Here is a 25,789-nt window from a genome sequence, read left to right as displayed (position 1 = left end):
AGAAAAGAGGAGAACCGTAGCATACGGCGAAAAGAGGAAGTGTGTACTTGAAGAGAGAAGAAACTGTGTTTAAGTCGGTTCAACACGTTTCACTGTTGATGTTGGTATTTGGACACGAATACCTGCCGAAAACAGTCCCGGTGAGTACACCCTCCGTTTTCACGGTCCGTTAAGAGGACGCCACGCGATAGCCGCACAGACATAAGTGTTTAGGTTGAAGTTGGTAGAAGGTGTGACTTTTAATGTGAAAATTGCACCCGAGTTTCGGTGAGTTCGGGAGCACATTCATTCGGAGGAACAAGGTGAACAGCGAGTTAAAACTTTTCTGCAATATGGCCGCTCAGATGTCACACAGCTTCCCAGAAGTAGCGTCAGGCAGAACTATAACGAGCTATGACTGTAGTCCGGTTCAAACGCACGGCAGCTCCAATTGTCCGCCGAAGACCGTGGACGTGTTGTATGTCTAAAAAAACAACAACAACAACAATGTGTTTAACGCGGTGTCCCTCTCTGCCCTGAGTGCTGTAGTCATGAGCACTTTTCAAATCAAACTGTACTATTGCTGTTTGACCTGTGCGTAACTTTTTATGTGCGCCGTTTTCTATGAAAGAAACTTGAAAAATGTGCCAACTTTACGTTACCTGGCTTATTGCCAAACACACAGACTTTGTGGATCAAAACGTACTACTTTTTTTAAATCGATAGTGTCCACTGTGATATTCGGCACATCCTATATGTTGAGTGGCTCTAATTGTATTTTTGCAACAAGCTTTGGAAACACATGTTGTTAATAACAATGTTACAATGAGGATGTCAATGTTAGGGCTGGTAAATCATTTCATCTGATCACTTTGAGTGAAATTTAAATGTTTTAATAAATCATAATGTGCTTTAATGAATCACCAGCAGTCTAATGAATCATTACATCTGACCTGTTGGGTCAGCTGGAATGATTTGTCACCCCACAACCTGCCAAAGGGTGTTATCGGAGACAGCCTAAGCATTTAGGCACACACACACACACACACACACACACACACACACACACACACACTCCCACAGCCCAAATGTGCTTAGAGCAGATATTAAAACAGTAGAAAACAAGACAGGGTTCTGAATGACATTAAACATCTGTTTTGATATTCTGCTTTCTGAATCCAAATATGGTTATTTCCCCTTTCATCAATGGTCATTTACCAGTTAGTCTTTATGTTATCAGCATATAAGATCAAACAGACAAACAAAGGTCAAGTTCATGAACTAACATTCATTAACGGTCCAATTACAGGCTGTGACAGAAACATGCAGGGGTGTAAAAATACAGATCCTAGACCAGAAACGTGTGTGTGTGTATCCAGTCCGATTGCAGACTTTTCCAAACTGTTGCTCCCTGTGGAGGGAACCAAACAGAGAGGGATGGCAGTAACAGATGGGCTGTCTCCCAAACGGCCCCCCCCGAGGGTCTCCACTCTTTCCCTGGTAAATGCCTATTGTGTGCTTTAATTGAGCAGTGGGCGAACGGTTTAGATCTTTAACAGGACGCAAATGAGAGAGCAAAACAAGCCTTCACAACTTTTCCTGGCACCCCACATGACAACCAGGTGTGTATAAATATATATTCCCCCAAACAATTTCGTGAACACGCTTAGTAATTTATATAAACGTACCTGAAGATAATACTTGATGGTCTCTTCCCACCAACCCTCAACGTCATAACATTTCATCTCAGCGTCTCCATAAGGAAAGATTTCAGATGTTTACTTGATTTAGCTGTTGGTGGGGAAATAATAGCAGTGTGTGTGTGTGTGTGTGTGTGTGTGTGTGTGTGTGTGTGTGGGGGGGGGGGGGGGGTGGGGAAACCTATGATTAGCAGAGCAGTCATTCCTATCTAGCCTCTGGATTGTGTAATTTCTCCAGAGTTAAATTATAGTGAAATCTAAGTATTCCTCATTTTGCACGTAGGAGCAGTCGGATGGACCTCAGAGCTGTTTACTTGTTTACTGTTGGGTATGTGCGGCGCCTCTGATAGTAAAAATTGGGCTGAATAAATAGACTAGCTGAGACCCGGATTGAAAGGAATCTCTTATGCCTTTCAACCCCAGAACTCTTTTCATTTCATTGACGATAGTAGGTAGACACAACTTTCACTTCTCTTTCACCGTGTCAGTTTCTCGCTCTTTCCTTCCTTCCGGCCTCTTGGTACATCTTGATCTCTCTCTTTGCGTTTCCTCTTCATATCTTCTTCTTGTCTGCGTTTGTCTCTTTCTCTCTTTATTTCATGCTTTCCTTCGTTGCAACTGGCATGGCCGCCTTACACGCAACTCAGGCGGACCTCCCTCCCCAGTTCAAGAGTCACTTCTGTGCAGGTTTCCGATCCAGTCTGCTTCGGTTCCAGCCGCAGGTTGAGGGTTTGTGTAAATACAAATGGGCGTGAGAGAGGAATCTGATAATTGGACACACACATGCTATGTTCACAAAAGTTGGCGCTTTAGATAAAAGCGCCAACAATGCGTTGGGTCTGCGTTGGTGGAGCGTGTTGCTTCAGGTCCTGGTGAGACGATGGAATACAATCGACAAAGGCCAGTTTGAGTAATAGTTACACAAGTTAGAAAGCTTTTCGGGTGCCAAATCGTTTCAAAGTGGTTTAAAAGGATTTTATAACTCTTGACGCCAGCAATTGTTTCAGCCTCTTTTGTGACAAATGGTGGTAATCACCCCCAAGAATGTGTGTGGTTGCATTGCGCTGTGGCAAAGGTTGAGTCAGGTTCACCTTCTTTGCTGGATGAACAGTTGCCTCAGACCTCAGACCTAACTCGGCACAGATGCCCGCCGTGTCAACGCTCACCAATTTCCTATTGAAATGAATAAGGGGAGCTGCATTTCTTCATGCGCTGCTTTTGTCTGTCCGAATACAGTCGTTGAGAGCTTAAAAACAAACTGAAGTTTTCCTGTGCGGGTTTATTGGAGCTCACCAACTTGAGTGCAGTTCTTGTGGAAGATCCTCAGCAATCAGAAGAGCCCATCTTGGGTGAAATGTCATGTCCCGGGCCAGTCGGGCTGTCTCTCCTGGCAGCACATGGGTCAAAGGTCAGGAGGAGCGAGAGATCGGAGAAGCGGGGAGAGGCGCTTTGCTTTCGGTTCAACCGCAATGGGTGCAGTTGAAAGTTGTAGTTATATGCGGAGTGGTTATGACGGACCTGACATTGTATACAATAAACAATGACTCTATGTAAGATATATTTTTAATGTCCCTGTGGGGAAATGTGTTCTGGCATCCACCCTACGAGTAAACTTCAGCCCCCATCATTTTCCCAGCAGTCTGTGCCAGACGGGCAATCTGTGATTTCAACTGTACAGACAAGTTGCCATACCAGGCTGTTATCTGATATCCCATAATACTCTCTACGATCGCATGGTAAAAGAGTAACATGAACTTCTGCTCAAATCCAAAGACCATTATAACATTCTGACGGCATTCCTCAGCCTGTCGAAACCTCAGCTGATAAGTCGCTGCTTTTTGTGTTCCAACACCTTGTGACAGTTTATTTTGGTTTCCATTGTGTCAAATGACACAATTTTGAGACCCAAGGCCTGTGACGAGTCAACTCCTCGAAATGCTCAAACTTCCAAGTTTCTCGGTTTCCTGAAACCATAAATGAATTTTGGAAAAGTTGCTGCGGAGCTTTTAGGGGGGATTTGTGGGTCCGGCTTCATCTGTGTTGCGTGTTACAGTAAAGTGGCGAGGATAAATGGAGCTCGTTGGTATTTCAGCAACGTCAGTGTCTAAAGTTGCAGCGTACTGTATATATATCATGTATAACACACACACACACACACACACACACACACACTGGTCAGGTCCTGTCAGGGCAGAGGGTGAGAATAGCGAGCAGCTGCAAGTGGTCATGTGGCATGCACAGTGTGTGTATGTGTGTGTATGTGTGTGTGTGTGTGTGTGTGCAGCGGGTGGTAAACACCCTCTTAACCCTCTTTACTACCACCTCGCCTGCCTGACGCCCGTCGGTGTCCTCGCCATATTGCGTCTTCAGCAAAACTTACGTTTGTGGATTCCCCCTCAGAGCTCAGCGGTGAGTCGAGTGTTGATGCAGAGAATGATTTTGAAGCCGGTAGTTTTCGAATGAGATTAACTGATTCCTGAGTACAAGAGTGTGTGTCTGTGTGTGTGTAAGAGAGAGTGTAAGAGAGAGTGTGTGGGTGTTGTTTTTTTAGGACCATTTGCCTTCGTCAGTTGTTGGGCCTACGGAAGTGTAACCGCTGAGTGTGTGTGTGTTTGTGTGTGTATGTGTGTGTGTGTTCGCGTGTGGTAAATGCACAGGTGCACTGGTCTGGTTGGGTGGTCTGCGCTGATGTAACATCCCTCCTACACACACACACACACAATCACACAAACACCGTGTAGTGAAGAGAGAGAAGAAGTAAATGTTGATGAGACTCAACATCACACAGTCACGCATGATTACACGAGTATCTGTGTGTGTGTGTGTGTGTGTGTAATGTGCAGTACTTATCTAGGGAACATGAATAAATAATATTTATAATTTAGACTATAAAATGCCAGAAAATAGTGACAATAAAATTACCCAGAGCCCAAAGTGACCTCTTCAAGCACCTTCTTCAATGCCAATGTGACATTTTCTGTACAGAGACCAAACCAATATTATTTGTTACATCTTAGTTTAGAGAAAATAACACTTTCTAAACTAGTGTGATACATGGTGTGATGATACAGTAGGTGATAGAGTGACAGGTTGACCGTTCTCACTGTGACGATTAACATCATGTGTGGCTTCTGTGGCGAGTAACCAGATGTGAACAGGAACATGTTGTTCTTGTAGCGGTCCAGTGATAAAGTGATAGAAAAAAACAGCACGTTTTAAGTCAGCTGTTGGCGAAAAGTGGAGCATAGCATCGTGTCACTGCTGTGTGTGTTGTGGCATTTGAGTTTCCATACAGTGAAATATGTATGTGTGTGTGTGTGTGTGTGTGTGTATCAGTTGTCTGTCTGTCATGCGTGTGACACCTGCTGACAGGATGTAACCGTCCGCCTCTTGCAGTTTGTCTTGACTGGTATTCAGGCCGGATGTCGTTCACGCGGCTGTCTTTCGGGGCTTTTTCTGTGCGTTGACGCTCATTCGTGAATTCAGAAATATAACGCTAATGCGGAGAGACTCCGCGTTTTGTGGTCGTCGTATCCACGAGGTTTGAGTTACACTGTGTTTGTGGGACAATGTTTGGATTCTTCGCTGTGTTGCTGACTGCTGCCGTGAGAGCAGAGCCCAGTGACATGTCAGTGTGTAAATTCATTATTTTTTGTTTGGGGAATATTTTGCTGGCACTTGGCTGCTTTTCAGGATATTTTTGAGCGAAACAGGATTTAAATTTTTTTTTTATTTTTACAAATGGTCATAACTTGTTTCCAGCTTTACAAGACTATGTTCAGAGCATGTGTCAAGAAGAAGCACTTTATTTCTTATTGACTTTACAATAAAAATAATCTTCAATGATGTGTTAAGCAGCCACATGAATTGACAAGTGTGACGGTACTTTGTGCTGTGTTGCAATCCGATGGCCTTGTTTTGAGAACAAGAGCATCACACACTACCGGTAAAGGACTTTAAATCAGAACAACCTGCAATACACCGGTCATAAAATGAGTCATTTATTCAACATGACCGATAAAAATGCACTAATAAAAGATATTCAGCTGTTTTAAGGCGGCCTACGATCAGAGAGGATCCTTCATCGTATCAGCAGTGACTACAGATTAAAGAAATGATTTTATTTATTCATAACGTAATAAAAGGACAATTTTGCAAACATGTGCAGTGATGCAGGAGAGAGTGTACCTCACTGGTTGTGTTCAGCGTCCTCTGTTGTCCCCAAAGAGCTTTTGACATTATTGTCTACAGACTGAAAAGACTTTTTAAATTGTCTTTCTCTTCTCTCTCTCTCTCTGTGTGTCTCTCTGCTAGACGTCCCTTATTGAGGCTCCTCTGTCCTGTGTGACCTCCTGACACAGAGAGGTAGGACCACACACACACACACACACACACACACACACACACTGCCTATTAGGGGTAAATGGAAGCATTCCGCTGTGTTTTCTGAGCCCCGTCTTACGCCAGAAGTTAGTGGCAGACTTGAGAGTGCGTCCTCTGTGCGTACTCAGGGCAGCGTGGGCTGTTTGTGTGTTTGTTTCCGTAAAGCTCAGCAAATGTCAGCCATAATAAAACACCATGGTGCAACAGCAGCGCGCACCGCCACCCACACAAACACAGAGAAGCGGCGCACGTGCAGTCGGCTGTATGCACCTCTCCACCTCCAAACCCTTCTCCCCCCCCGTCTATACTTTCTATAGCTACGTTAACCTCTTTGGTTTTTCTTTTAGAATTTGTCATCCTCTGATGCTGCGTTTGACACTCTGTGGGTTGAAGTATTTTCCATGACTTTGACGTTATCTATATTTGGCCTATATTTTATTGTTTTGAGTGATTTTTGGTCAGGCTTTCTACAGGTGTACCATTCATTAATGAAGCAGGGATCTAAGTAAAAGCCTATTTTATTTGGATCCAGCCCGTGTGACCAACCTTTGCACTTGGACCCAGTGATTTGGAAAACGGCAGCCAAGCTGTTGCTGGCCCTCTGACATAGTTGGGGGTAATTACTGGAAGGATAATTATATCTGCGATGATTTAAAGCTTTCAGAGTTAAAATAGAAAGCAAACCTCACAGACCAAATGTTCCTCCATGTCAGCTATACACAGACAGACAGACAGACAGACAGACAGACATGGTGTAGTTATCACTAAGGCCAGGCTGCAAATAACGATTTGCTCACCGTGGGAGTCCAGTGTGGTAACTGGTGAACTGGGGAGAGCTGTTTTTTTGGGGCTCATGTAATCCTTTTGAAAGGAATCGATCAGCATTTTGGGAAACTTATTCGCTCTCTGTCATGTAACTCCATCAGAAAGCCTGTCAGCGTATTTCCACAACTGTTGGACTAATGCTTTAAAACTTAAATCATTTACCTGATTTATTCAAGGACAACTGATAATTTAAGGAAAAGGTTTTGCTGCTTGATATTATGTAATTGTAGACTGAATATCTTTGTGATGTGGACTGTTGACACCTTAGCTTTTACTAAATTGTGATGTATTTCTTCCTGACATTTCACTCACGGAATGACGTGTCACATATCTGCTCTGTGCTCGATGCGCCCTAATGCAGTTACCTGCTGTCCTGAAGGCCTGATGGATCTGTGCATTCCAGTTGTTGTCAAATATCTTTTGATATTTTTCCAGTTTGAACAAGGCCACGGTGGAACTTACTGTCGGGTAACAAAGACAAAGGTTGTCGAGTGCGTTTCTGGAGTCTTACTTAACGGCACTTTGAAGTAATGACGTGACTAAGTTGTCAAGAGAGAAAAAAGAAAGTTACACTTGACTAGCTGGTATCAGCAGCCTTTAGAGTGAAACAGCTGTATGAAGATGTGTGTGTGTGTGTGTGTGAGAGAAAGTGAATGAAAGGAGGAATCCTTCTTTTGTCTAGATGAAGCATGAAGTCTCCTGGGAAGCTTTCAAATCCTCTCTGGAATGTGTGTGTGTGTGTGTGTGTGTGTTGGGGGTTGGCTTGTCACCACATTTATACAAGGAATGCAAATATGTGTGTGTGTCTCTGCGTGTTTCAGTTTTGTGGTGTAGTATGACTGTTACCATGGCGACTGATGTCCTCGGGCGTTTTCTGCGTCACCTGACAGCAGAGCCGCGAGTGACAGCTAACTTTATTTAATTCTTTTAAAAAAACAACTAAACAATGGCCGGCAGCAGCTCAGTCTGTGTGGGGACTTGGCTGGTTCAAGGCCCCCCCCCCTTTGATTTACATTTAAAATGTACATTTACATTCCTTCCTCCATCCTTTCTTCTTTCTTTCTTTCTTTCTCTTACAGCCCCCCCCCCCTCCCCCCCTCCCTCCCTTTATCTCTGTGCCCTTGTTATGTAGTCTGAATGCCAGGCTACGGATCACATTTCCTCAGCTGCTCTCATTAATGTGTTTATTTACCGAGCTCTGTGGCTCATCCTCTGGTGACCCTGAACTTGACTCTGAGCCGCTGCCTCTAGTTTGTGTGTGTGTCGGGTATGCATACAGTAGTCCTGTGTGGTACACTTCAACAGTGCCCGCTTTGCCCGAGTAGTTTCCGTCCAACGAGTCTCTAATAGGGTTCCTATCTAAGGTTTGTCTGAATTTTAAGTTACTTTTTAAAATGTTGTTCCACCAGGAACATTTCAGACGACATTACGAACAACAAACAGTTCTCATGGTCCCTTTACAAACAGTTTCATTGTGTTTTTCAACGCCTTTAAGGAAACCCAGGTGCTGAGTTTGGCTGCTGTTTTTGTGCAGGATGGTGATGGAGGAGGGGGGGCAGAGCGACAGAGGGAGGGGGACTCCAGCAACAGTAGAAGCAGAGCGGAGACATATCCTCGTAGAGCTTGGTGAGTGACCTTTGACCCCAAGGTGGATTTTCTTCTCCTTCAGTGTTTTTGGCTCCGGTACTTTCAAACGTGTAACTCCATCCCCAGCATGCAGAAGAAAGATGTGTTTTTCTCTCCATATGCGGACTCATAATCAACCAAGCTTGAACATGTCTTCTTCTTCTTCTTGTCACAGGGGAGCAGAACTTGGATGGCATTTGTCTCTCCACATATCGAACGGCCTGCAAGCTCCGATTCATACAGAAGAGATGCAACTGTAAGTCTTCCACGTTCTCCTTCAGCATCACTTCAAAAGTGTCAATACAGAGGTTTTCTGTCAAATAAGTTTGAGGTGAACAGGCTTCTCTTATGTGACACATAGCTTGACCGCTCTCGTTCCAGTGCATCTGATCGATATATACAATGTGATCGAGGCGGTGCGGGACGCTGGTCTGAACGCCGTAGAGCTGAATGCCGGCATCTCCGTGACCCGACTGGAGAACCTGGTGTCCTCCCTGTTCAACCAGCTGAGCAAGCGCCTGCCCACCACGCACACCATCAACCCGCGAGAGAGCGCCGGCATGTTAGTCGAATTCCTACTGGCCGCCATTGACAGGTAGCTAGTTTTTTTTATTAAAAAGGTTTTAAATAAAAGTGAATGTGACTTGTGCTGTGCTATAGTGTCATCTGTGTTTGTTTCTTAGTGAGCCTGACAGCCGTCTGACGGTGCTCTCTGTGAAGGCGATGCTGGCCACACTGTGTGGAGGGAAACTGGTAGATAAGCTCCGCTGTGAGTACCAAGCGATACCATCGCGACTCACCTGTTGCAGATACGTTATCTTAGATTTATTAGAAATACTTTAAACATTCCCCAGAAAACGGGCATTTCTCACGTAGGCTTCGGTTGTAAACCATAGACTGTAAGGAGAAGTGGACGTAGTCACCGCGACGCCACCCATTGGTTTGTGGACTAAAGCTTTGAAGCCTTTGAGTTCGTCATGTTGTCCGTCGCCATCTTGGTTGTTTGCAACCAGAAGTGACACGAGAGGGAAGCTCAGTAGAACCGATCACTGAGTAAGACGTTTGTAGTCAGCTAAAATGTTTACACGTGGTAGCGACCTGTCAATCACAAGGTTGCCACGCCCATAAAGCACACCCTGCTTTATGATTTATTTGACTCTAAATGGAACCATCATTTACTAAATGAACATCGTGCTGTTTTGAAGAAGACTTGAAACTAGAGGTTGGGACCATAAACTCATGTGTACAATGTTTACTGAGGGAATAAATCAAGTAAGAAGTAGGGTCATCCTCTCATAGACTTCCATATAATTGGACCTCTTTTTTCCAAACAGAGGAGTCGCCCCCTTGTGGTTATTAGAAACAATGCACATTTAAGACACTTCTTCATTGGCTTCTATTTATAGAACAGGAAGTTGCCACCTGGTGTAAACACATGTATAGAAATAGTGTTCATGATAGGCCACCAGGAGCAGGAGTACATATTTTGTATTATTTGTATTTATTCATATATTATGGACAGTGCACTTTAATCAACATTAATTAGAATGTTTTACTTAATTAGTTTTACTGCACAATCTCAATCTTTCAGTGGGAATTTCAGCATGTATGGAGGTATATATATATTCATGTCACATATGTGCCACCGTATAGACAATGCAGGTCAATGCAGGTCAATGCTACTGTTTGCTTATGTTAATTTTCCCTGCTCTTTTATTAATCATGGTGTGGTGACAGGAATATGTAAAAAGAAAGTCCTATTATGGAGATTCACCTCCGGTCTGGGGACCAAAAGCTTGTGCACAAAAGGTCGACCATTAAAATGTACGTTAAGAGTTAATTTGGGGTTATTAATTGGCACATGTAAAACATAGTCATGGTTAGGTTCATTGTGGTTTTCTTCTAGGAATTTATATAATCTAATGCATGCTTTACTATTTTGTGTTTGTGTGCGTGTAGATGTGTTTTCTCAGGTATCTGACTCCAGCGGCGTGCTGGTACAGTCCAAGTTTGATAGTTTTCTGATGGAGGCTCTCAAGCTGCCCGCCGCTGCACATGAAGGGCCGTCCTTTGGCTACACAAACACCTCAGCACGCTCATGCTTCCCACAACAGGTACGCTCACACACCTCAACCACCCCATTCACCTGTCCTTAATCATATACGTTTATTTCAGTAATAACAGTATTACAGGATTATAGTGTCATTTGATATTCTGTGTTCCTGATGAGTTTTGTCTTCTGTAATTGTTGATGTAGAAGAGGGTGATGCTCAACATGTTCCTGGACATTGTGGCTGACCCTCCTCAGTGTCTTGTCTGGCTGCCTCTCATGCACCGCATGGCCAACGTGGAGCATGGTACACACACACACACTCACGCACACACACACACACACACACATACACACATACACAAACATAAATGTAAGTTAAATGAAATTATCTTTGACAGATACTGCCTCTCTCTCCTCTCTCTCTCAGTCTACCATCCCGTGTCGTGCTCCTACTGCCGTGGCAACGCTATGACGGGCTTCCGCTATCGCTGCCTCCGTTGCCGCGGTTACCAGCTCTGCCAGAACTGCTTCTGGCGTGGCAACGCCAGCGGCTCTCATAGCAACCAGCATCAGATGAAGGAGCACTCGTCCTGGGTGAGTCACTGTGTTATTACTCATTCATCACGCCAGGGGGCACTCCGTGTCTGTGTGTGTGTGTGTGTGTGTGTGGACCTCCATCTTTGTGAGGACCAAAATGAATTTTAGAGCTTACAGTGGAGCGCTTGGAAACTAAGACACAACACGACATCACATCTTGTCTGGTCCTCACTTCTTCAAAAAGCTGTTTCGATGGTTAAAACTTGGTTTTGGGGTTTGGGGATTAATTAAAAGTGATTACAATCGAGACAGTCTGGTTCAAAACAGGTTTAACTATAAAAACACACGTTGTAAACACACAACAGATCTTCCTTGATAACTCCGGACAGGTGTATTTCAGTGCAAATATTGTCAGCTGTTTTGCTCATTGTGATGTATTTATTTCCAAAAATCTGAAATGCCTCAATCCCATAACATTATAGTGATATTCCAAAAACTATCTTAAAGGTGAAAATGTTTGCAATAGAGAACGGATGTATTAATAGACGGGAACATGGTTGAATTATTTATCACCCGGGCTTGGCATAATTTGTCATAATTTGTTTCAGGGATAAATCTCTTTGTTAGTGCAGATGCTGCCAGTCCAACAGCATCTTCTCTTCACGGGACACTCATCCTGATAATCCTCAGCAGACTTTGCAGATCATTTCCAGCAGGCTTCGGTTTTGCTCCCGTTTTATTGTCATCTCATCTGCTTCACTTCGCCACACTTAACGCTAAAAATACATAGTTACATCGCCTCTCCTGCATGTTTCTATGAGGTTTGCGGCATGAAAATTAAAATCAGAAACTGATATTTGGCAATAATTGTTTGGTCTGCAATCAAAGTTGTTTTAACGTGATACAAGTGTGGCATAAACAATTCATCCTCGGCGGATAAAATGCACATCTGTCGTCATTCCCTCCAATCTCTCAGCCAACTGTTTGTTTGTTTGCATTCGCTGTTCTTTTTGGGGTCCATAGAAATAGATTACTACAAGAATTTCATTGGATTATACAAATAAGTGAAAGTAAGTTACATACATATTCTTGTACATATGTACATATGTACATACATAATACAAGTTCATAATACAAGTTAAGATATTATATATTTTGTATGTGTTTTCATAGCAGTTTATGGGTTGTATCCATGGAGTTCTTCCTGCTCTACACTGTGGTTAACACTGCTGCAGAACAACAATACAAAGTCACACAGCTTTTGAATGTTGACCTGATATTTGTGTCTGTATTTATGTGTGTGTCTGTGTGCGTGTGTGTGTGTAGAAGTCGCCTGCGACAAAGCTTGGCCGAGCCCTGAGCAGGACTCTGGGCTGTGTGTCATCCAGAGAGCCCCCTCATCCTATTTACCCAGAGGAACCTGAGAGGACCCTCAACCTCTCCAACCTAGTGTAAGACCTCACAACACACACACACACACACACACACACTAAAGCTTTGTTTATACTCACTTGTGGCACCGTAGTGAGCATGCACAAAGTCTTTTATGCTCAATGGGCTGTTCTCCGAAACGCCAGAGGGCGTACAAACAAAATGTTCTGCGAAGAAGCAAGAAGACAACGAGTGTAACCGGCAAAACGGCATAAACCAACCTCCTCAATGTAATCCGTAAACTCATATCTCATGTTTATTGACTACTTTATTGCCTTTATACAAATCCTGTAAAGAAAGAAGTCAAGTAAACAAACAAAGGTTGAATTTCCTGTAAACAATTTAATTTGGCTTAAGTTATTTACTCAAATGTAGATGTTTTTCTAAAGCGCTGTAGTGCTTTTATCAGGGAGTGACAGTCGGGTCTGAAAAACTCTGATTAGGCGCGCATTTCCCTTTAATGCCATTTTTGACATTATATAAAGTGTTTTTTGTGTTTAAGACAGTTGAAAAGGTTTTTGTTGAAGCTCTAATGGGAATGTTAACACTTCCCTCTAATCACTTCCCGTGTTATCGCCGGTACAGTCACATGTAAACAAAAACTTCAGATAACACGAAAGTCCCACCCCTAGAGCGAACCACTTTGGTTGCTCCGCCCCTTGCGGTGGATCCACATTGTTTGATTTTCCAAACATCGGCGGACTGGGTCATTACGGACCTCCAAGCACTGGACACATAAACAGGCCAGCAGACAGAGACTTAGCACTTAGCACGGAGTGAGTATGTTTATTCTAATGTTGCTGTATCAGGTTTATGACTCTCACAAGCTTTAATCTTTCGGAATTTCTATCATTTAGCTGTTTTTTGGGGGGGATCTGCATTCATTCTCTCTCTCTCTCTCTCTCTCTCTCTCTCTCTCTCTCTCTCTCTCTGGTGATCTTTGCCCTGTCTGTGTTTGCTCAGACTAGTACAACTCACTGTTGCATGACTGCACTCAAAAGCACGTGAGAGAGTGTGAGGTGCAAGAATGTGTGTTTTCTGACAGGCAGGACTTTGTGTTTTAATGATTCAATATTTTTATCATTACTCTGGTTTTACACTGTTGGTAATATGGGTCTGATACGTGTGTGTATGTGTGTGTGTGTGCAGCCCCGCTCGCCCCATTGGAAACACCAGTGACGCCATGTTGCTGTCCACATCAGTGCCCGAGTCCTCCAAAAGGTAAAAACTGACATGAAGATTAGAAAAACTCCCAGTTTACAGGTTGTTATATCTTTTTGTTCTTTCTGATTAGAAGTTTGCACATTTTCTGGAGTTTAAAGCTGCAGGTTAAATGGGTAATAACTTGCCTCTGTCAGCATAAACGAGTTTTTAATAGCTTGCTTCGTTCACTTGTTCCTTCTAAATTACTGTTTTCGCAGCACAAACTTTACATCAATTGGCGATTTTATTTCACTGATTAGATTTGATGAAAATAAAATGTAGGTGTTTTATGCAGCAATTAATTACAAGATGAGGTAAAGCTAAAAAACGTTTAAAGCTTTTAAGTTGTGTGGATTTGGTAGTTTTCTTTATTTTACGTGATGGTAAATTCAATGTTTTGGATTATTCCTCTGATAAAATGAGACATTTAAAGACGTCACCTTTAAACTGTGATGGGCACTTTTTCTATGGTGGCTGAGAGAGCTCAAAAATAATGCTGCAATCTAAGAAAACACATACATGTGCTATTTCTTGTCATTGCAGTGCGTTGACCACTTGATCACAGTACTTTTCACTTATTTTCTGACATTTTATGTAGCAAATGATTAATTGGAAAAACTGTTGGTACATTGATTGTAAATAGTTGTTAGTTGCCGCCCAACAGTGAACTGAGAATTAAACTACATCAGCAGAAATGTGTACATTAAATATCGACATAATGTGGTTTTCTGGATGTCACCTTTTATCTTGTGTGCTTCATGAAAAAGAAATAAGTTAGACATTGAACTTCTATTTCCATCGGATGGACTGACAACAACAGGGACAAAGATGGAAATACGTCCAAGACTTCTTTTTCACCATATGCAAAGTGTAAAATAACAACAGTACGATGTACTGATTCATGAAAAAAGCATTACGAAAACATGCAAGAAATTACATTTTATTGTTTAAAAATGAATGAAACAGTTCAGTAACAGTAACAGTTATTGAGAATATATCACAATCTAAATTAAATTCACAGCGTCGATATGTTTTTTTCCTCTCATCCAGTTTGGCAGCCGCTCGGCGCATGAACGAGGAGCACGCTCTGATCGCTGCGTATGTCAATCGCCTCCAGAGCAGCCCATGGTGAGAGTGAAGTACAGTAAGACCGTGACTTAGTCGACGTGTATCCGGTGGAGTTTATTATCTTTTATAGCGAACAGCAAAGATCAAGTGAAAACGAAAGAAATCTACGTGTAAATCATCTTCAAGCTGTTTGTTACAGGTTGTGTACTTTATATGCATTAAAAACAATAAGCCCCTTCGGTAACATTTATATTCAGTAACCAGTCATGTGTTAAAGTTCAAACACAGAACGTCCCACCTGCTACTTGAACATCATCGCTGTGTCCAGCATCCTTTTAGCCTTAGCGTTAGCGTTAGCGACCAGGAGTATGCTTCTAGCACTTAGTGAAAAGCCTCATTTTCCAGAGTTTGGTTAATTGATGCTTGATGACTGACATTATACTCATATTTGTTATATAATCGTGAAACATCTCACAAAACCAGAGCTTGAATTGAACTGTTTTCTGAAGGAAATATTTGCCCCGACGATCAGATTTGGGTATTTTTAGAGGAAGTCACACTGAAAAATTAGATTCATATTGCCTCTTGACAAATCAACATTTTTGGGTATTATTGCTTCAAACTGGCAGTCATATTCCACTTGTTTGTGTTCAAGGCTGTTTGATCAGAGAGCAGAATGTACTATGAAGTGTTGCTCTGTATAGTGCAGGCTCCCATTGTCATCTACAGTGGCTCACAGGGGACATTTGACACATTCATTCTGTATGTGAATACTTGACAACTCAAGAAAAAAAGGACACTGAAACCTGCAAACATTATTCCTCACTAAGATGTTGTTTATGTTGCTGATGTCCTTGCTCTGTGTGTGTGTGTGTGTGTGTGTGTGTGTGTGTTTCAGTAGTGTGGACAGCCCCAGCAGAGAAGACGAGGAGCACAAACTGATCGCCCGCTACACCTCCCGCCTGGCAGAGACTGACAGCGCAGGAGTGAGTCAACAACACCGTGTTTTTAAACTGCAAATATACTATAAATACACAATCAGGTACTTCTGTGTTACATATACACAGAGCTCCGTCGCCCTCCACCTTCTTTCGATGGTTAAACAATGAACGGTCGACCCACAATCAGTCAGCTCAAGTAACTCAAGTTCTGTGGATGTTTGTTTTTCAGGTGATACCGACCCGGAGCATCAACTTCGATGTGAACAAACAGAAGAGGGAGCTCATTGCGCAGCTGGAATACAAAAACAGGTAGTGCATGAGTTATTCAATTTGACTAATTCCTTTTTAGTTTGACCCACGTCTGTCACTTTGTAGTTGTACACATTTGTGTGTACAGAGATCACACTGGTGTCTCAGCCCAGTTTTACCCAATGTTTAAAAAAAACCCTGGTCTTATTTTGGGAATAAATCTGAGAGATTATGCAGTTCATCAGTGCTTTTTCACGGTTTGACACAATAATTAAAGGCGAACATTTTGAGTTAGACTTGTTGAAAGCTTGTACGTTTTTTTTACCACTGCACTTAATGACTATCAGTGAATAAGTCTTTTTTAAAGCACGTTTTCACGTCTTCAATATGCATTTTATGTGTAAATATGTCTTTCCCAAATGCAGCCGCTTGTCACATTTAAAGTATATTCTGTAAATCCAACATGTACATTCCTCCTTATAATGTGCAACAGCCTGCAGAAGTGCGAGTGCGTATTCTCGCCCCGTCTTTCCACAGTGTGTCCGGTGATGTAACGCTCCCCCAGCCTTAGCTGACCGGTGTGTTTTTAATTTCCCAGAGAGATCTTGGCGGAGATCAAACATCTCCGCGTGGAGCATGAGGCAGCGTGCCAGGCCACCACCAACCCCACTCTGCTGGCCGAGCTTCGGCTGCTCAGGTAAACACACCGCTGCTGCACACACGCACATAACGGTATTTATGACATACCAACAGAAACGATGCTCAAACATCAATGAAAGTTTACCCGTCCTGCGTTTTATTTGCTACATTGAGTGCCACAGTGTCCGATTTGGCGGGAAATCTGCCGCGTTGCTTTGCAGCACGGAGGGAGAGGGCTTTATGGCAGATGGTGGGAACAGATGGTGGGTTTTTTTGTGAAAAGCCAATGTAAAAATCACTTCCAACATGTTTATGGTATTTTGGTGAAAAACTAAAACTCCAAGGGAGAGGAGGGAGACTTTATACGAAGCAACAACAATCCTGCTGGAGAGTTGCAGTAACAATGATGGGAGGATACTGATGGTGCTGCACAGAGGAGATTTTTATGTGATCATAGCATCTTTGAACTTATTCTGACTTGAAAAAATGAGACAATCTCCGTGATGCTGATGGGAGCAGTGTGCATTGCTGTCAGTGTCTTTTTGGATATGGCCACTCGGGGGCGCCACATTCAAATGTTGTCAATCTCTCGACATAGTGGCTTTAAATTGTGCAAATCACAATATGTACCCTTTACTTCCTTTGTAAGTGGTTTTGAAGAGGATATTCAAAATATACTGTGATGAATGTAGCCTTTTTTCTGGCTTTGGACTTAATTATATAAATGGGTATTGCAGTGAAAACTGCAACAACCTTAATGGCACACATTAGCTAATACCCATAATTCAAGGTAATAATCGGGGAAGGGCACACTCATTTGGCACCCTCTCCCTTCCCTCTTCACATCTCAACAGTGGATACTGTAATTATTCGTCCAAAGCGCACATTTGAGTCATTATCAGTAATATTGCTATCTGGAGTTGTACCAATGCTGTCTTCAAAAAGAGTCGGCAACACTGGACAGTTTGATAGTTTTTAAAAATCTAGTGAACTCTTACTTGTTTCTCAAGATTACCAACTCCAGATTTAAAGCAGCATTGTGTAGGATTAAGTTTTCATTGGTGTATAATCATCTGCGTCTAAGAAACATTGTATTTTGTAAACATTAGAATGAGCCATTAATATCAACACAGTCCGCCATGTTGCACCGACATGGTTCTACAGTAGCCCAGAGCGGACAAACCAAACCAAAAGAGAGAGCTTTAAGGTACCTGAAGGCACTAGAGATGCCACTAAATCCTACACACCGCTCCTTTATGGAGTTTGTGTTTTTTTTCTTTCAGCACAGATTCAGGACAAGACGCCATTAATGAAGACAATCTCCAGTAAAACTCCTTAAATATCATACGGATAAAGTGGTTATTTGGAACGTCCACTTCTGAAGCTTTACTTTGGGATTATAATGACTCAAATGTGGAGTTGCTGCATGACTCAGACGCTTCCTTTTTTTCTGTTTATTTACTCATTTGTGCCAACATGTGAAGGGAAGCCAAGGGGGGAAGAGAAGAGTTGTCGCTCCTGCTTTAATGTCCCATCCAGACCACATGCTGTTTGGAAAAAAAGATTGTAAACATCTCATTGGAACGATGCTAGTTTTGTATGCTGACTCTTAAATCTTAATTTCGCTGCCAACTCACTGTTTTTAGATTTCATTTGTTCTCCTTGAATACTTTGCAGGCCTCGGTGGTCTACACTAGAGCGCTTTAAGCAGTATCAAGTAAATGATGGCCATACCTGCTGGTTCTGCCGTCTTAGACTCGTCATCATACATCAGACTTGATTGTGAATTCATGGTGTCAAAAGTTTGGTTTCAAGGTCTTGTGGTCCGTCTCGGAGGCTCATGATGTTCCAATGTTGCGGTCAGCTAGCTCTTTCACAGCTCATCTCCACCGAGTCTCTGGAACAAATGATCACCCGCAAAAAAAAGAAAATCAAGGACGTTGTGTTCCTTCGATCTCCAAACATCTGTGTTTCCGTGTGATTGTTAATTTTCCTCTGGCAAAGCTCTCACCTCGCTTCAAGGATGATCTTGTGCTCAAAATGAGAGTTTTGTCAGTTTCCTAACTTAGTTTTATCCACTCATAAACCCCATTCTACCAGCCTGAGCAGAATGAGGTTGGTAGAACACACCGGAGTGTGTTAGGGCCTCCCGACATCTACGCCAGATTTTTTGATTTGGCTAACAGAGATTGATACAGTTTATGTGGCCGAGTGCAAATTAATTTCTACCAAATCAGACCCGGAGATGTCTGACAGGAAAAGTGTAAATGGTGCCGGTGAGTCTTCTCTCAGAGCTCTGAGTGTGTTCAGCATTCTGTCTCATTGCCCCTCTGAACCAAGCACCTTTTGTAACCTCAAATTATTTCATTTGAACGGTGTCTTCCGCCTCCCGTGAGCATTCTGGTTCTTTTGTTGCGGCCTCCTGACAGTAATGGAGGGTTGCTGTGTGTTGCAGACAAAGGAAAGACGAGCTGGAGCAGAGGATGTCGTCTCTGCAAGAGAGCAGGAGGGAGCTGATGGTGCAGCTCGAGGGACTGATGAAGCTGCTCAAGGTGACGCGCAAACACACATGCACGCTTTCTTTTTGTCACACACTAGCGAAGTTTCCCTTTTTCTTCACACCTCCCCGTGTCTGTCCTCCCAGTAACAAGCCTCACCTTTTCCCCCCTCTGCTATTTCCTCCTTAATAATTCCACCTTTTTCCAGCTCTGACTGTATCTGACTTCTTCTTTTCCATCCTTTTCCTCCCTGTTTTCTTTCCGACTGCCCACGTTGTGGCCCCGTAGGATGAGGAACAGCGACAGGCAGTAAGTTTAACCCCCCCCCCCTCTTACTCATGGCACTGTAAATATAGGATTCAACCCTAATGTCAAAATAAGTCAACTTTACAAGCAAGCTACATTTTTCCAATCGGGACATAAATATCTTGGATAAATAAGGGTTCACCTTTTTCCCAGCTTTTGCCAGAACTTGTACTATAGTGTGGAGGTGACGTCAGCTGCAACATAAATGACAAGATGTTTGTTAAAGTCATAAGTGATTCTATGCAACAACCCTTATGAATCCATCTCTTAGGCGCAGGCGGCTGGCTCTTCTCACGCCTCTCCTTCTCGACCGAGCCCGTCAACCGTCCGCTCTGTAGGCGCTGCGTCTCCCCACGCTCACATGTACCCTCCCCAGGACTCACTCGCCGGGGTTGGTGGCGACGTACAAGAAGCATTCGCCCAGGGTAAGTCTGGAGCTTAAAGCAGGGTAACAAAAATAATATCCAGAGAGTAATTATTGTTTTTATGGTCTTTCACACAAAGTTAAATACACATCTTGTGGCTTTGTTTTCGTTAAAGCTCTGAGACGAAATACAATAAGTAAACCATCAGTTTTGTGGACGTCTTCCAGACACACAGGAGACGTTTCTAGTAGGATTTAGTCCTGATCTAACAGGTTTACGTGTTGTCAAGTGGTTTATGTCACAAGCTGCAGGTTTTACAGTTAACTGTTAATAAGGTGAAACTGATCTGGAACACTGGCTGGAAACGATGGTGTGAATCTAATCTTTGTACTACAATATCGGATGACTGTTGTTTTCTTATACTCACATCTCTCAATCGCAGGCCCGAGAAGGAACCTGAGGAACGACCTTCTGGTAGCAGCTGACTCCATCACCAACACTGTGTCTTCACTGGTCAAAGAGCTGCACTCTGGTATGCACAAATATATACTGTATATATATACATATATATGTGTACATGGACATACACACACTTCCATAGAATCCTGCAGATGCTCTTTTCACGACTTTAAAGCTTCCAAACGATCACCTGCTTTCAGTTTTGGGTACAAAACTGGTCAAGAACTACAAGACGTCACATTTTTTTTCATGCTTTCTTTATAAGATCTAATAATCTTTAGAAAGTAATTACATTTTGGTTTGACGCATGTTCATAACGTTGACTTTTATCCTCTTTTCTGACCAGATGAGGTTCGGGAGGAAGAGGAGAGATTGCTGAACGGGAAGGACAGAGGTAAGTTAATCTCTTTGGTCTCTCATGTTCATCCTCTCTTTGCTCGCTCTGCTTGTTAAACAGAACTTCACACGAACACGAACTGCTTAATCTTTGCACTGGGACTAAGATGCTAGTAATGAGTGTTTTAAAATGTGAACTTTATCACGCAAAACCAACACTAAATAATAAAATAACACTAAATTAATCAGAATAACAAATGAATGAAAAATAAAGGCCGCAATGCTCCACGCTTCCTTACGAGGGTTTTTCTGACAGTTTTCATGTAAATGGTGGTAAGAACTGGTGAGATTATAATAACTCAAATCATCTTGTAACAACTCCATTACAAATAGAAGTCCTGCATCCAAAATGCTTCTTGAGTAAAGGAAGAAAAAATGCAGATTGGCACTTTTCAGCGTGTTGAATTATGTTGCCCCCAAGGTCTTTAAAGATATGACGCTGTTAGTTTCGCTGCAGGGTGAGTTATAACTTCTATATCTTATTATATCTTATTGGTGGTCTCATGTAAATCATGAGCAGGTGTCACCAGCCACCTAAATGAAGACACCTGTGTGAGTATAGAGTGCTTTTAATCTATAATGATGCCCCGCATTTCATACACTGGAGTAGAATTTAAACTGCCATATACTGGAAATACTCAAGTAAAGTACATGTAACTAAAAAATGTACAATACTTGAATAAACGTCTACTACCTCTGTGTGTAAACAGCTGCTTAATGCAGAGTGAAGCAGCTTTCATTGCAGATTTTACAAAACATCTGTCAGAAAATATTAAGAGGATTTATCAGAATATAATATAATACAGCACTGGCTGCAGAGAAACCTCAATAATAGGTGGAATACATTAGCTCATTTCATGAAATATATCAATATTCTGTATTAAATAACACCTTTTATTTAGTTTCTTTTTTTGGGGAGATAATGGCGCTGAATCTTATTTTTCTCTCGCACACATAAAGGTCGCATTTGTATTTGCGTCCTCTCCTGCTTCTCTTTTTGTGTCCGTGCGGCCACGTGCGCAGTCTCTACACGTCTCCACTTATTCTCCAGGTGCCCTCTCTCTCTCTCTCTCTCTCTCTCGCTCTCTCTCTCTCTCTCTCTCTCTCTCCCCCTGTACTGCAGCAAGCTTCATTAACACCCCGTCTCATTAGCCTTGCTTTATGGAGCCCCTCCTCTTTACAAGAGGACCGCCTGCAGAGCCGAAGCGGTGAAATTACTTCCTGGTCTGCTCCCTGAGCCCAGACTAAACGCTTATAAGAATACTTACCTGCAGTACTAACACACCGAACCCCCAAAAAAACAGAGTTCAGTACCTCGTTCAACACAGTTAAGTCTTAGAGTGTAAAGATAAAATACTTTGTTAGACTGTCCACAATAAGAGTTTTCTTTGTGGAGTCAGTTTGTGTAGCACCTGCCAAGTACAGCCCTGTTTCATGTTTCTATGCTAAGTGCTGCTCTGGTTCTTTTATCACTTGATTTAGCTTCACGTTGCTTTATCCTCTGCTAACAAACTTATTTCTCTCCTCAGCAGGTTAACATGATTACAGGACAAACAAAGACAGTAAGTGATTCAATGTAATCAGCCTCCTTTATTTTAAGAACAACGTGATGATCAAAACTTAGTTTCTTGTACAGCACAACAAAAATAACTTTAGTTAGTTTTCAATCACTGGGATTTTGTCATCACACTGTACATTTAAAGGTTCAAACTAGCTCCTAACTCAAATTTGCAGAAGTGCACCAGATAACAAACGTCCACAGATGAAACTGCGACTCTCTTCCTCTTCATTTTAAACCATCAATCAATCAGAAGATGTATTTCTTAAGAGGCTAGACTTATCATTTTGTTCTGCTTAACAACAGAAAGGCTGCAATCGTGTCATGGGAAAAACTGAACGAGTGATTTGATGACTCAAAGAACAACTTGTTTGAACAGGACAACAAACCGCCAGTTTTAAGCTCCTCCTGATCAGATTTAGAAGCACTTTGTGATGTTTTATTTGAGTTCATACAGAGAGAAAAATCAAACACGTAGTTGTTTCCTAAATTTAGAAAAACTCTTCTTATTTAGTTTTTTCTATTCGAAATGTTAAATTATTTTCTTTTTTAGAAGAGCTATTTTTGTGTCATAAATCTAAAAACGTAATCTGTCAAAACTAATTTAATTGAAATGATACGATGATGTTTTCATGTGGTATTTACCTTTTTGATAACTGACGGTAGAATTTTGGAAATATGCTTATTCGCTTTCTTCCCAAGAGTTAGATGTGAAGACTGATACCACTTTCATGTCTGTACAAAAAATACGAAGCCAGAGCCAGCAGCCATTTAACTTAGCTTAGCTTAGCATGAAGACCGGAAACGGGGTAAACGGCTAGTCTGGCTCTGTCTAACATGCACACCTCTAAAGCGAGGTTACGGTATGCGCACGGATACAAGTCCAATAAAGCTGATTCTGATTCTGATTTCCCTCTGCTTCCAGTCTTTATGCTAAGCTACGCTATGCTAACTGGCTGCTGGCTTCAGCTTCATCTTTCCCAGACAGACATTGGGAGTATTATCAAGCTAACGCTCGACAATAAAACAAATAAAAAAGTGCATTTCGCCAAAAATGTCGAGCTACTCCTTGAACCTCTGATTGGTTATCTGACGGTTCTGTCGCTCTCTCCTCAGGCAGAGTGATGTTCCATACCAAAGACGGCGGAGCCTGCTGAGATGGAAATGTATCTTCTTGTTTTAATTGTTAGCCAACGGGGATTAGGGCTCCAGTGCTAGTCAACCAATCACGATGCTGGACACCAAACGACTGCCGGGTCCCTACTGATGTATAGCTGTGATTCTGTGTGTCTTGTCACTGTGGTTTGACTTTTGTTTTCATTTGATCATGCATAGCTTATCGAGAAATCTGAAACCTACTGATTTGTACTGTGGCACGTTTGTGTGTGTGTGTGTGTGTGTGTGCGCTCTGCATTTTCGAGGGTCAAGTAAGTGATGGGGGCACCGTGAAGAGATGGAAAGATGTGTTTAGGACATTTTTGAAGGATTAAAAAGTGCAAGAAAGTTACAGGATGTAAATATAGCGGAGAGAAAAAGTGGGGGGGAAAAAACTTAGGGAAGTGAAAAAGAGGAGAACTGAGTTGAAATGTTTTAAGTTTCGGCACTGTGTGCTTAGTATTTATTGCTTTGATTTGGTTTTTGACACCTATTCGTTCAGTTTGAGTGTTTTTTGCGTACGTGATTGTGGTCCAGCCCTGCTGAGACGATAAGCTTTAATGGGACGTTTCCTGCTGTGGCGAGCCCGGCCCGGTGCAGGGTGGAGGGCTGAAGTCCCGGTCCTGGTTCAGGTGTCTGAAACCTGGAAGAGATTAGTGCCACGGGTGCTGGTATGACAGCAGCTCAGGTTGTCCAGGCCTCTCTGTGTATCTCGGTACTGCAGTGGGACGACAGTCAAAGAGGAGATATCTGATTACTGTGTGTGTGTGTGTGTGTGTGTGTGTGTGTGTGTGTGTGTGTGTGTGTGTGTGTGTGTGTGTGTGTGTGTGTGTGTGTGTGTTTGTTTGTGTCATGTGAGGGAGAGAGAATATAAAACCATTTGCTTCAACAGTGTAGCAATAGTGTAGCAAAGTGGGTGGAGTATTTATCCCCATTACAAATGTTCTTTCAAAGGTTCACTGTTTCCCAACTTGAGTGTGAGGAGGCACATGATTGAAGGAATGTGGAAAAAAGGAAAAATGTTTTCCACAAAATTATGTTTTTTCTGAATTACCCTAACTTTATTTTATACTTTCACCTCTTCAGGTCTGAAAAATATCAAGAAATTAAGTAAATAGAAGAAGGAAATAAAAAGAAAAGTACCAAAATGTTAAACACAATTTTAAGCTCTCTGATTGGACGTTTTTTTTCCTGCAATGCTCCTTGGGAGTTGTAGTCGGCTTTTCTCCTTTAAGTCATACACAGTTTTGACTTTCTCCACCGTCAGAGTTTTCTGTTCACCTCCAACTGCCAGTTACCGAACATCATCTATGCAACAAACGAATGGTGCTTTCACTTCCTAAACACTTCCTGCCCACAGTGACTCCTCACACTTTGCTACTCTTTGATTTATTTTTAAGCTTCCTGTGAAATGCAGGGGATCCTGAAGTTCTCTGTGGGCGTCGAACCTCAACCAGCGGCCCCAAAAATCTTCAGACCGGTAATATAAACCGGGTCAGGTTGATTTATTTTCATGTAGCAGATGTGAAATTATTTTATCGAAAATATGTATTAAGTATTTCTGACTTAAGCGCATTGTACATTTTTTGGATCAGATTTCAGTTGGACAAGTTTTTTCTTTCACCAGCCCTCCACGTTGTTTGATAGACTGCTCGCATCTGTGTGATTATCACATTTCCAGATCGACTGACTGAATCATTAAATACATGAATGAACTCTTGTTTTAATGTGTGTAATAGTGTGTGTGTGTGTGTGTCTGTGTGTGAGAGAGAGAAAGAGAGTGAGAGTGGAATCATGACTGACAGGACAGCCGTGTCCTGACATGAAACTGTAAACACAGCTCTGAACCTGCCTGAGCTGACTCTGTGAGTGAAAAAGCGTGTTTCATCTACAATAAATAATATTTAACATCAAACTGGTGCATTTGTCTGTCTTTGTGACCCATGATCTTAATACTCCAGGACTCAAAAGTCTGGGCAGCAACATAAGAGTGAAGGGTACGATGTTTAATTCCATAACTTATATGTGAGCTCCTCCATGACCTCAACATTATCCCCTCCTGGTTTGTTCATGTTCCAGTACAATTTGGCCAAAACATAAACATCTAATGTGATAAATCTGTGAAACAAGTTAGACACTACACTCCGCTGTATGGAAAGTGACCCATTTATAAAATGTCGTCCTCTCTCATGTGGAACACGGCATTTCTAAACCCGATGTTGATGCAGAAACTCCAAAACCTTACTTATGTAAAAAATAGCAACACTACATCGTAAATATACTCTATTACAAGTAAAAGTCCTCCACTAAAAAGGCTACTTGAGTAAAAGTATATTACAGTCAAAAGTACATGTGCTCAATTCAGAATAAGGACCCTGTGAGTGTTACACTGATACATTTTATATCATTAATGCAAAA

General features: G+C 42.2%; 1 protein-coding gene across 5 annotated transcripts; it reads left to right on the top strand.

Moving 5' to 3' along the window:
* On the top strand, positions 1-25,279 carry dtnba (dystrobrevin, beta a). Of its 5 annotated transcripts, none has more exons than XM_079179867.1 (22): positions 1-140; positions 5,994-6,044; positions 8,422-8,513; positions 8,689-8,769; positions 8,895-9,108; positions 9,197-9,282; positions 10,473-10,627; positions 10,771-10,870; positions 10,994-11,160; positions 12,430-12,554; positions 13,684-13,755; positions 14,788-14,865; positions 15,704-15,791; positions 15,976-16,055; positions 16,594-16,692; positions 19,090-19,186; positions 19,421-19,441; positions 19,710-19,863; positions 20,246-20,335; positions 20,609-20,656; positions 22,191-22,220; positions 23,333-25,279. In XM_079179867.1, the coding sequence occupies exons 3-21, from the start codon at positions 8,423-8,425 to the stop codon at positions 22,193-22,195; spliced, it is 1,851 nt and encodes a 616-aa protein (XP_079035993.1). In that variant the 5' UTR covers positions 1-140; positions 5,994-6,044; position 8,422; the 3' UTR covers positions 22,196-22,220; positions 23,333-25,279. The 5 variants fall into 5 exon arrangements, with proteins under 5 accessions (XP_079035993.1, XP_079035992.1, XP_079035990.1 ...); XM_079179866.1 differs by having other exon boundaries at positions 22,188-22,220; XM_079179864.1 differs by lacking the exon at positions 22,191-22,220 and having other exon boundaries at positions 15,707-15,791.
* The last annotated feature ends 510 nt before the right edge of the window (positions 25,280-25,789 follow it).

This window comes from Pholis gunnellus (genome assembly GCF_910591455.1).
Source record: "Pholis gunnellus genome assembly, chromosome: 19".
In the NCBI taxonomy this organism is placed as follows: domain Eukaryota; kingdom Metazoa; phylum Chordata; class Actinopteri; order Perciformes; family Pholidae; genus Pholis; species Pholis gunnellus.
Note: the sequence above shows the minus strand (reverse complement) of the source record. Positions and strands in the feature narration are given on the sequence as shown.

Excerpts from the sequence above, each read along its gene's own strand:
- dtnba (XM_079179863.1), top strand. The coding sequence starts at position 8,423 with ATGGTGATGGAGGAGGGGGGGCAGAGCGACAGAGGGAGGGGGACTCCA. Across the intron at positions 8,770-8,894 it reads CATACAGAAGAGATGCAACT|TGCATCTGATCGATATATAC; the intron begins GTAAGTCTTCCA and ends CTCTCGTTCCAG. Across the intron at positions 19,187-19,420 it reads GACTGATGAAGCTGCTCAAG|GATGAGGAACAGCGACAGGC; the intron begins GTGACGCGCAAA and ends GTGGCCCCGTAG.